Here is a 10,771-nt window from a genome sequence, read left to right as displayed (position 1 = left end):
ACCCGACTTCTCCTAGTACCGGCTGGGCTTGGCCAGGCATCAAGCAGGCGTTTTTTTGTTCAGAAGTGGCGACTTATTTTTATCAAAGATGGAATGCAGCCTTGCAGTGGTTTCCAGTGCCTTTGCGTGGCAACCAAACATTTGTTCCAAGCATTCCAGAACCTTCCCTTCCCTTTCTCCATCTAAACACGGGGGCAGGGAGCCGCTTAGGAAGACGACGCTGCAGAAATGGAAACTCGTTATTAATGTCCCTCCTTTCAAATGCAGGCTCCGGCTGCTGACTGAAACTCTGTAAATCCTGCCCTAAAACAATGTGAGGACCACAGCACTGCCCCAGTGGGAAGAGCCTGGGCCATGGTTCGGCTCACCCCATCCCAAGCCTCACATTCCTGTGCCTTCTCTCTGGAGGGTTAGGGTGCCCACTAGGAGACATGGATTGCCTAAACCTTTCTGGTCACAGAATCTTTGGATCAGATGAAAGCCGTGGACCCTCCTTGGGTAAGAAAGTGGTGCATTTGTTCATTTGGGAAATATTTATTAGGCACCTGCTAGACATAAAGGGGCATATGGAGGAAGAAATTCCAACTCCTTTTCACGGACTGTTCAGGTGATGAGAAGTTCAGCTTGCTAGGGAATTCTGTGATGAGTCCCAAGACTCCCATCTGAGAAGACAAGGATGATGATTCCAGTAAAGGATCCTCAAGTCACCAGCCAGCCAAATGCCTGCAGCCAGAGCAGAAGAGTGGCCACAGGGAAAAGTGATCTCCAGCGTCGTTCTGGCTCAGGTGTGGTGTCGCCAGGAGGCACCCACAGACAGACATGCAGGCACAGGATGCCTGGAATGTCGAAAGTGTCTCTGGACACTCCCAGCTGCAAGGAGCTGGCTGCCGCCCCGGAGGAAAGGCAAACACGTCTCTGCTCTCTTGGGCTTCATTTTTCTCACGGAGTCTGAAAAGGGCTGTGATCAGGTGATATGTGTGGGGCTGCTCCCAGTACAGGTGCAGGGCAGGTACGAGGGGAGGGGAGGGGAGGGGAGGGGAGAGACCCGCCCCGTGTGTACTTACTCAAAGCTCTTTCAATAACCCTACCAGGATAGCTCTTGGCAAGGCAGCAACCCAGTCTCTGGCAGGCTGCAGGGAATCTGAGTGTGAGAAAGTCAGTCATGCGAAGAGAAAAAAAAAAGCTTTGAGTCCTCAGGCAAAATACACCCCCCCCCCTTCCCTAGCTCTAAAACAAACCCAAAAACATTCCCAAAAACCTAGGGGGAAGGGGGAGTCTCTCCTAGGCTGCAGACATTTGTTTTAGGTTTTAAAAGCAAAAAGGTGAGAGAAGTCACCCCTCGTGGGTAATAGGCAGACAACGGAGCAGCTCCTGGTTGTGATTATTGGATATGACATCACACTGGGGACAAAAAGACCTCCACTCAAAACACCCCATTCCGTGTGCCCCCTCCCACTTTGGGAATAAAGAAGAATATGACTAAAAACTGTTTCTAGGAACCTTTCAAGTTCAAAAATTCTTTCTGGATTTTGAGTTCACTGCCCCCATGGGAGGGTGGACAGCACCAATGTGACCTACCTTCACTGACCAGGAGACTAAAACCTCATCTATGAGTGCGTTTGCAAAGCAACCTTGCTCTTGACGAGTAGCAGAATCAAGAGTCAGGGCCTTCATGGCTTTTCTATCTTACTGGGAGGGAACAGTGCTCAGGCACAAACGTATGCATAATTTTTGGTCACATGGGCCTTCTGTCCCTCTACCTAAAAGTGTCAATGTGAAGTCACTTGCTTATGCCACCACTGCAAATACTCCTAAAGTGACAATAAATGAACTGTGATTAACTCTTTGACCCATGGGGCTGCTGGAAGACCCTGACTGACTTGTTCATCCTCCATGCCAGCCAGAAAGGGCAATGCATGCCAGGTTAGTGCATTAGGGCTTCAGAGCAGACAGCAGCCAATCATGACAGACGGTGGGAACCTGGATAGGGTGAAAACGCTCCCTGGAAAGCTTTGATTCCCGGGAGATTCTGGAACAATGTAGTCTTGGTTTTATTGCTGAAGTTTTGGTTTTTTTGTTGTTGTTTTTTTTTTTTAAATCAGACTTAAGGAGCTTTTTTAAGAAGCTTAAGAAGTTTGTCGGGCGGGGGGGCACAGCAGAAAGGGGGCCGGCACACGTTCATCACCTTTCACCAAGAGGGTTTCAAAAACCCAGGAAAACCCCACTGTTGAAAAGGCACCCCCCGGGAATTCTCTGTCATCACCACCTTCCCATCTGTTTAGAATATGAAAGGAGAGTCCTACCCCATTGGTCCAGGTAGCAGAGCAACAAAAAAAGGCATTGTTTATCATTTCTTCAGAACAAGATAGGGCACAGCCCACTCTCCAGCATGTACACACACACACACACACACACACACACACACACACACACGTGCATCCCCAACCCCCACCCTCCACGGTCAAGAGAAAAAGTGTGAGCAAAGCCAGGCTGCCCTGAGGTAAAGGTTTGTCTGCACACTGGTGAGGAGGTCTTTCCTGGGAGGCTTAGAAAGTAAAATAGAACCCTACACCCAGGGCAAACACGTTTAACTCAGGTCAGGGGGGTGTGCGGTTGGCGGCCAGGTGACCCGGCCAAAGCAGGTAGCTCATCAGTCAGCCTGCATGTGTCACTTGGGAGCATCTCTACCGGTCTGATCCCCTTAAGTGGTCTGTCTCCAAGTGCACGCTTGACACCCATCAGGGATTTCTATGGATCCCTGATGTCTTTTCTCCACTGTGACCTATTATGGCATTCCGAGTCCTTTATAAGGCAGGATGTCTAAGGGTCTTGTGTGGCGGTCTCAAATTTCTTCCTTGCCCCTTCACACACCCTGAATGCACTCAGCATAAAGACCTCAGTTTCCCGGGATCTGTGCCTTAAATGTCATGGGTCCTCCCTTCCTCCCCAGCCCCATGACTCAGCATATTCCCAACTCCTCAGCCATATTTTTTTCGGAGGTATAAAGCACAGAATCCTCTCCACCAGGAACTCTACCATAACATCTTCACATATGACTAAATTCTCCTGGATTCTCTACATCCTTTTACTTCTGTCTACTGCCTCTCTTAAAGGCTCTCCCAGGGGAATCTTCTGGGAAATCTACAGATGGCAGCCATGCTCACACAGGTATCTGGCAGCGGTCTTTCTAAGGACACTCTGTCTGGTTCCACACCTGATTCAGGTGTGGCTTCGTACCGTGAAGGCACTCCTCCGGGTGCCTCCCCCCCCAAAAAAAAACTACCATCTAAGCCCCAAGAGAAAGGGAGAAAGCAGAATCCCCAGGCATTGGTCAGAAAGTCGGGTTCTGCGCGGCTCCGCAGTCGGTTGTAGATTACTCCAAGGGAGCGGCCACTGTATCTCTCTCATCGTGGTAATCCCCGGGTTTAACAGTGTCTGGCTTTCCATCATAAAAGAGGTGGGGGGGCTGCCCAAGGTCATGCAGTCAACGAACCACTTCATCTCATCCGGGACCAGATCTGGAGAAATCATTCCCATTATCTCAGTGGGGGTTCGGGTGGGGGGGTGGGGGTGGGGGAAGGGAGGAACCAGAGTGTGCGCCTTGTGTGCCAGGCCTCCGGGACGCGGGAAAAGCTGGGGCGGGGATCAAAAGAACGCGCGACGGGGATCGCGAGCTGCCCCGAGTTCAGGGCGGCGGGAAATCCGAAGGGGTTGGGGCACCGGGGTGGAGGCAGGGGGCGGACGATCGGGGGGCAGGCAAGGAGGGGAGGCCGGCAGCCGCCGGGGGGCAGCGCGCGCCGCCCGCGCCGTGCGGCAAATCCCCCAGGGAGGCCGCCGCCAGAGCCCTGGCGCTCCCGGCCCGGCGCCCGCCACGTGGCACCCGGCGGCGGCGGCGGCGACTCCTCCCGGCGCGCGGCCCGGCCAGCCGGCAGCACGCAGCCGCCCCGTCTCGTCCCCGCCGTCCGCCCGCCCGCCCGCCGGCGGCCTCCCGGACGCAGCGAGGGAGCCGGGGGAAGGGGCGGGCGAGCGGCGCGAAGCCTCTGTAACCGCAGCCGCTGAGCGGAGGCAGGAGGCTGACCCGGCCGCTTCCTAAGTGCGGTCAGGCATCCCGTGACCGCGGCGGCCACCCGGGTCCCTCCCCCCCCGCCGCAGTCGCCGGGGAGGTTTCGCCGCGCGCTCACACCCCAAGATCGGAGTCCGGGCTGGCTGGGGTAGGGGTGGGGGGGCGGTGTTGGGACGAATTCCCAGCTCGCCACCCTGGGGCGAGCGCTCTCCTGCCCGGAAGGGCTGACCTTGGCCGGGGGCTGGGGAGGAGGGGAGGCTAGCGCGGGGCCCGGCTCCCGACCCGCCACCCCCACGGATTCTTGGCTCGCCCGGGGCCGGAGGAGGGGGCTCCCCGGACACACACACATACACACACACACACACACACACACACACCCCACACGCAGCGCGCGCCAATGAGCCCAGGCCAGGCGCAGGGGGCGGGGTTTTCCCAGGCTCGAGCACAGCAGCTGCTATTTACCTTCTTGGCTTCTCCCGGGGACTAAGAGCCGGCCCCCGCTCCCGGCCGCCCGCCGCCGGCCCCCGCCTCCCTGCCCCGGGGCGCGCGCGCGCACACACACACACACGCACACACTCACACACGCACGCGCACACACACATCCTCCGGGTCCGGCCGCAGCCGCGGCGGCAATAAAACATCCTGGCACGTGCTCCGACTCCAGGCGCGCCCTCGCCGGCCGGCTGATGTCAAACTGCAGCTCGGCTGCTGGAGCTCTTAAAGGGCTCGCGCGCCGGGCGCAGAGGCTGCCGGGGCCGCCCGCGGGGTGAGGAGGGGACAGGCCGACCCCCCAGTCCGACCGGGAGCCTGCGGGGGAGAAAGGTACAGAGTGGCGGAGGAGCGCGCGCGCGCGCGCCCCTGTGGCATTGCTATCAAAGCCCCTCTTGTTCATTTTTCATTTGAAATTCCATTTCCTTTCTGCCCAGTAGGAAATTATTCTGATTGTTTCCTGGAGAAGCGTGAGGTCCAAGGCCCCATTCCCAGGAGAGGAATGAGAAAGGGGCTGGGGGTGGGGGTCGGGAGGAGGCATCCAAAAGCCACCTTGCTCCAAAAAAAAACCTGCCTGTGAAGGCATTTCTCTTTTTTGGAGGGGGAGGAGGGCGGGTAAGGGAGTGATTAGTTTTGGGGTCTGGGTATTGCTGTTTTCCCTCTGCATGAACAGTTTTCACTCCCCTGAACATACAGAATTAGAGCGGGAATTCACGAAGACGTTAGAGTAACACACCCTTGCGCGAGTTCCCCCGTTTTTAAATCACTAAATTCTGTCTTAGCCTACATTTTCTCAAAAAAAAATTTTTTTTTCGTTCAAATGAACTTATTATACAAAATAGCTCTATTGCACGTGGCAAAGACAATAAAATCCAAAGACCTGGCCACAAAAGAAACAGACTAGACCAAAACCGAGGCGGAAAAGTGCTCTCTAAAGCCAAGCCCAGAGGAGAGAGTTAGCAAAGGGTTAAAATCCTTTTGATTGACGTTGTAGCCTCCGGTGCCCCGGGCTCAGGCGCGCGCCATTGGCCGCCAGACCTTGTGCCTGGCGGCCAATGGGGGGGCGCAGTCCACGAGCGGTGCCGCGTGTCTCCTCCTCCCATTGGCTGAAAGTTACTGTGGGAAAGAAAGTTTGGGAAGTTTCACACGAGCCGTTCGCGTGCAGTCCCAGATATATATAGAGGCCGCCAGGGCCTGCGGATCACACAGGATCTGGAGCTGGTGCTGATAAGAGCGGCATCCCCCGTCTACCTCTCTCCTTGGTCCTGGAATAGCGCTACCGATCACTAAGTAGCCCTAAGACGTAATAAACCCTCCGCTGCTCAGTAGTTTTTTCTTATGAAAGTCAAGTAAAAGGGACATAAGAAAAAAAAAATTTTTTTGCGTGAAGGATTCCAAAAATAAAATTCTTTGGGGATTGAGAAGAAAGAAAAAAAAGGAAAGAAAATGCCAGCCGATATAATGGAGAAAAATTCCTCGTCCCCGGTGGCTGCTACCCCAGCCAGTGTCAACACGACACCGGACAAACCAAAGACAGCCTCAGAGCACAGAAAGGTAAGACAGTACCTGTGTCCCTCGGAAGCCCCTAGAAATTAAGTGGGTTGCACGCAGAGGGGCTCCGTTTCCTTTTCCCTCTTAAAACCTCGGGGTGAAATGGCAGATCCCGTGGGAACTCAGACCCTTTTTTTTTTTTTCCGCTTTGCAGTCATCAAAGCCTATCATGGAGAAGAGGCGAAGAGCGAGAATAAATGAAAGTCTGAGCCAGCTGAAAACACTGATTTTGGATGCACTTAAGAAAGATGTAAGTGAGCAATGCTTTTATTATTATTATTATTTATTACTATTATTATTACGAATGCAATGATATTTCTCCGGCACAAAGAACCAAACTCTTCCCCTGCTGTGTGAGGCTCCTACCCCGCCAGCATTGCGTTCCCTATAGGCAGAAGGGAGGTCCGGGCTTCTCCCGCGGGGCCCTGGGATGTGGGGCATGCGGGCGGGGTTGGGGACCTTCAGAACTAGGAGGCAGTTGACAAGGGGGGGTCTCACTTTCTTCCCTTGTTTCCTCTGCGTAGAGCTCCCGGCATTCCAAGCTGGAGAAGGCAGACATTCTGGAAATGACAGTGAAGCACCTCCGGAACCTGCAGCGGGCGCAGATGACCGGTGAGGACCGCGCGTGCGTCCCCTCTCTGCGGGTGTCCCTCTCGGCCCGCGGTGATTTCTTCCAGACTTCCGCCCGCGGTTGTGAGAGGCATTCAGCTACATTTTACTGCCTTGGCTCACTCCGCGTTCCCACGGTCTGGGTCTTATTTATAGCCACAACTCCCAAGTTGTTACTGCTCCGGAAAGGGAGGGAGAGGTTGTAGCCGAGAGGGTGGTGGGCGGCTGGGCTGCAGTGGAAGCTGGGGAGGGCGAAAGGACATTAGGACTGCGGCGGTTTGGGGCTCGATAGAAGCTAGGGGTCACTGGCTTAGCACCGGTCCAACCCCTGCCGCAGGAGGGGAAGTGGGACTTGGAAGGCGCCTTGGGTGGCATTGCCCAAGGTCACGTCGCGCGCGGGGCTGGGGTGGCAGATCTGGAGCGGAGATCGGTTTAAATGGAGGGAGTGCCCTGGCTTTTGTCGCCAACCTAGAGAGAAGGAGCTGGCTGTTCTCAGCCTACCCCACCCTCCCAACCCCAGGTGGTTCCGGAGGCGCGCTGCGGGGACCTCCCAGGGCGGGAGGCAGAGGCTCCGGGGCCCGGGCTGTTGGGTGACCCGTCTTTTCTCCTTCTGGCCTGCAGCCGCGCTCAGCACAGACCCGAGCGTCTTGGGGAAGTACCGCGCCGGCTTCAGCGAGTGCATGAACGAGGTGACCCGCTTCCTGTCCACGTGTGAGGGCGTTAACACCGAGGTGCGCACCCGGCTGCTGGGCCACCTGGCCAACTGCATGACCCAGATCAACGCCATGACCTACCCGGGGCAGCCGCACCCCGCCTTGCAGGCGCCGCCGCCGCCCCCGTCAGGACCCGGCGGCCCCCAGCACGCGCCGTTCGCGCCGCCGCCACCGCTTGTGCCCATCCCCGGGGGCGCGGCGCCCCCTCCCGGCAGCGCACCCTGCAAGTTGGGCAGCCAGGCTGGAGAGGCTGCCAAGGTTTTTGGCGGCTTCCAGGTGGTGCCGGCTCCCGATGGCCAATTTGCCTTCCTCATCCCCAACGGGGCCTTTGCCCACAGCGGCCCTGTCATCCCGGTCTACACCAGCAACAGCGGGACCTCGGTCGGTCCGAACGCAGTGTCTCCTTCCAGCGGTTCCTCGCTCACTGCGGACTCCATGTGGAGGCCGTGGCGGAACTGAGGGGCTCAGGCCACTGTTCCCCCTAAACTCCCTAGCCCACCTCTCTTCCGACGGACACTAAAAATGAACTTGGACATTAGGAGAGAAGACTTTTATAATTTGGTGGTTACTTTGTTGCTTTTTTTAATTTCTAAAAAGTTACTTTTTGTAGAGAGCTGTATTAAGTGACTGACCATGCACTGCATTTGTATATATTTTATATGTTCATATTGGATTGCGCCTTTGTATTATAAAAGTTGAGATGACATTTCGTTTTTTACACGAGATTTCTTTTTTTATGTGATGCCAAAGATGTTTGAAAATGCTCTTAAAATATCTTCCTTTGGGGAAGTTTATTTGAGAAAGTATAATAAAAGAGTGAAGGCTTTTATTTCTTAGAACTGATTATTTCAACATTTGTAAAAGGGGGTCTCTTGAAATTCATGTTACATGTAGTCTGGGAACCCAGAAATAGAATTAAAATAATAATAATAATGATGATTTAAATAGAAACCATCAAACCTTTCACCAACACTCCATGAACTTTAAAAAGTCTTAATTTATGAAAATTCATTTGATGGGGCTTTCCTGATAAACTTGTGGTCATTTCTCTTTAAAGGGCTGGGGGGGGGGGAGAAAAAGATGAAAAAAGCCTTTAAAAGCAAACAGTCCTTATTTTGTGCCTTCTGAAAGGTGGCATGGGGGACTCCAACTCACTCCCTGGGGTAACCACAAGCCTCCTAAGCCACTGCAGCCCTCTTTTAGAGTGCTGGGATCTTCATGAGTCTATCCTAAAATGCAGCTACGCATCCCCTAGCACCCGCGTCCCAAAGTTTGAACTACCTCTCTGCACCCTCTTCAAGCAAGCTGAAAAGGTCAACAGATTCCCTCTGCCGTGGGACAGCTAGTTAGACTCCCAAGTGGAGCCCGGGCCAGATGATTAACAGCAGACATGTGTTTCTGATAAGTTCCTGTGCTTGGCTCTAATGAAGAAAGCATGTGGGGGCTGCGCTGGCAGGCACACAGGCTGTTTTCCCCCTTTTAATACAAACAGCAAGCGACCCCTTCGCTTGGTCATGCCCCATTTCCAGGCAAGATGTGGGCTCCAGATAGAAGCAAAAGGGTTCTCTCGGGTTTCAGCTCACACAGCCCTCCTTAACAAGTCCTAACTCAAAGCGGACAGCTTTAAACTGTGCCAGGATCTGCAGGGAATTTCTTCCAAATCCCATCACAAAGGCTTGTCAGATTTTGTCAGATTTGGCCAGGTGTTTGACTGCATCCAGGTGTTGGGGAAATGAAAACCACGAGCCCTGCGAGACCAGACACATCAGCCGCGCTGTGGGTCTGGCCGGCGCGCCCTTCCTCCCCCACCGCCGGCCAGTCCTCCTCCCGGCCCCCGCCCCGCCCGCCCGCCCGCCTCTCACCCCCCCCCCCGCCTTTCACCCCCCTCCCCCTTTCCCTACAGCGGCTTCTGGGAGAAGGATGAGGCGGGAGAGATCAATCTTTGAAGCTTTCCTAACAAAGATAAAGCCAACGATTTTCTGTCTTGTTTCAAAAGCTTTACCTCTCCCCCGCCTGGCTCCAGCCTTTCCCACAGGCCAGTGCGGAGTGCGGCCCTACCACAGGGCTGATCCAACAGACAGCAGACAGTTCTTTCCAATGCCTTCAGCCTCGACCCCTGGAGAGAGGGGTTTAAAAGATGGTTTTGAAAATGTGGCTCCTTATTTGCCCTATTTTGTGTACAAGAAAGGTGTCCAAGGCACCCTTTACCAAAGAAACACACACACATCCTTCTTTGTCATTCCACCCCCCCCCCCGCGTTTCCCCTTTGTTTAAACATAAATATAGTAACAATTGCTCCATTAAGACACCCATCCCAAACTCAGATATTAAAACCCGGTCCTCCGTTCCCACCAAGAGTTCTTAGCTTCATTGGTAGAAATAATCCAGACATCATGATCTCAATTTTATAAAACTGAGTAATTCCTTTACATTGTTCTTTAACATTTTACGGGCGGGGGATGGGGTGGATAGAAAATTTCAATTTCTTCATGCATCTCTAATAATCTCACCCAAAGTATACACAGCATCATCCGAAGACGCCAAGACAGTGAGAGAAAAATAAACCACCATTTGTTCTTTTGAAAAGAGCCCCCCCACACACACACACTTATAATGTGGGTTTACATTTATTAAACGAAGCCCTTCAGTATAATATGGGTTGGAAGAAAGACGACGTCCCAATGGGGGACATCCATGTTCTTGAAGGCCACTTGAACTCAGGGCACCTCCTTGGATAAGTCATTTCCCTTTACTAGGACAGGTCCAAGTTCATAAACGGAACAGATTTATTTCTTAACACTGCTGCCTCCGGCATCCCTGATGTTTCTTAAATAAGTAGCTGGGGGAGAGGCGGAGCGCCGCAGTTTATTCTGGCCTCCCTGCAGGTCTTCTGGGCCCGGCCTAATTATACCGCCTCGGGGCACACCTAGCTGCCTTGCCCCTCCACCGGCTCCTGCAGCGCTGATCCCTCCAGCGATAATGCACATCTCCAAACTCTGTCCCCGAGGCCAGGGACCTCGGAGGCCTCTCCCTGGAGACCCCTGGGGCCCTGGCTCTCCCGAGGTCTCTAGCATCACCCCGAGGAGACGTGAGGGCCTGAGCCCGGGTGGGCGATTGAAGCTCGCCGCCCCCCTTCCTCGGGTCTCATCCCGCCCCACCCCCCACGTGTTCCCGCAGTGGGGACCCAGGGGTTTAACCGGACCCCCTCATCGTCACGGGGAACCTGTCATTAAAGTCAATTAACTTTCCCCACACCCTCTGGCCGGTAACAACCCGCGGCTCGCTTCCTCCGGGCTTCTAAGTGCAACCAGATGGGCGGGCGAGGCGCCCCCGCCGCGCGCCCGCC

At 54.6% G+C, this 10,771-nt stretch overlaps 1 protein-coding gene and 1 long non-coding RNA gene across 6 annotated transcripts; one reads left to right on the top strand and one right to left on the bottom strand.

Annotated features, from left to right (window-relative positions):
• Positions 1–518: 518 nt before the first annotated feature.
• LOC119088800 lies at positions 519–4,862 on the bottom strand. 5 transcript variants are annotated; one of them, XR_005092539.1, is made up of 5 exons: positions 4,526–4,558; positions 3,494–3,518; positions 2,586–2,782; positions 1,065–1,141; positions 519–958 (listed from the first exon to the last, which is right to left on the bottom strand). It is a non-coding gene; the product is annotated as an uncharacterized LOC119088800 (long non-coding RNA). The 5 variants fall into 5 exon arrangements; XR_005092538.1 differs by lacking the exon at positions 3,494–3,518 and having other exon boundaries at positions 4,526–4,862; XR_005092536.1 differs by having other exon boundaries at positions 2,586–3,518; positions 4,526–4,560.
• A 304-nt stretch (positions 4,863–5,166) lies between these two features.
• Hes1 (hes family bHLH transcription factor 1) lies at positions 5,167–8,254 on the top strand. The gene is made up of 4 exons (XM_028890062.2): positions 5,167–6,106; positions 6,258–6,353; positions 6,628–6,715; positions 7,334–8,254. The coding sequence occupies exons 1-4, from the start codon at positions 5,999–6,001 to the stop codon at positions 7,882–7,884; spliced, it is 843 nt and encodes a 280-aa protein (XP_028745895.1). The 5' UTR covers positions 5,167–5,998; the 3' UTR covers positions 7,885–8,254.
• Positions 8,255–10,771: the final 2,517 nt, after the last annotated feature.

Source organism: Peromyscus leucopus, chromosome 12, assembly GCF_004664715.2.
Source record: "Peromyscus leucopus breed LL Stock chromosome 12, UCI_PerLeu_2.1, whole genome shotgun sequence".
Lineage (NCBI taxonomy): Eukaryota > Metazoa > Chordata > Mammalia > Rodentia > Cricetidae > Peromyscus > Peromyscus leucopus.
The sequence above is the reverse complement of the archived record's forward strand: the minus strand, read 5'-3'. Positions and strand labels throughout refer to the sequence as shown.

Coding starts and splice junctions, on each gene's coding strand:
- Hes1 (XM_028890062.2), top strand. CDS start 5,999: ATGCCAGCCGATATAATGGAGAAAAATTCCTCGTCCCCGGTGGCTGCT. Junction 6,107..6,257: donor CAGCCTCAGAGCACAGAAAG/GTAAGACAGTAC, acceptor TCCGCTTTGCAG/TCATCAAAGCCTATCATGGA. Junction 6,716..7,333: donor GCAGCGGGCGCAGATGACCG/GTGAGGACCGCG, acceptor TCTGGCCTGCAG/CCGCGCTCAGCACAGACCCG.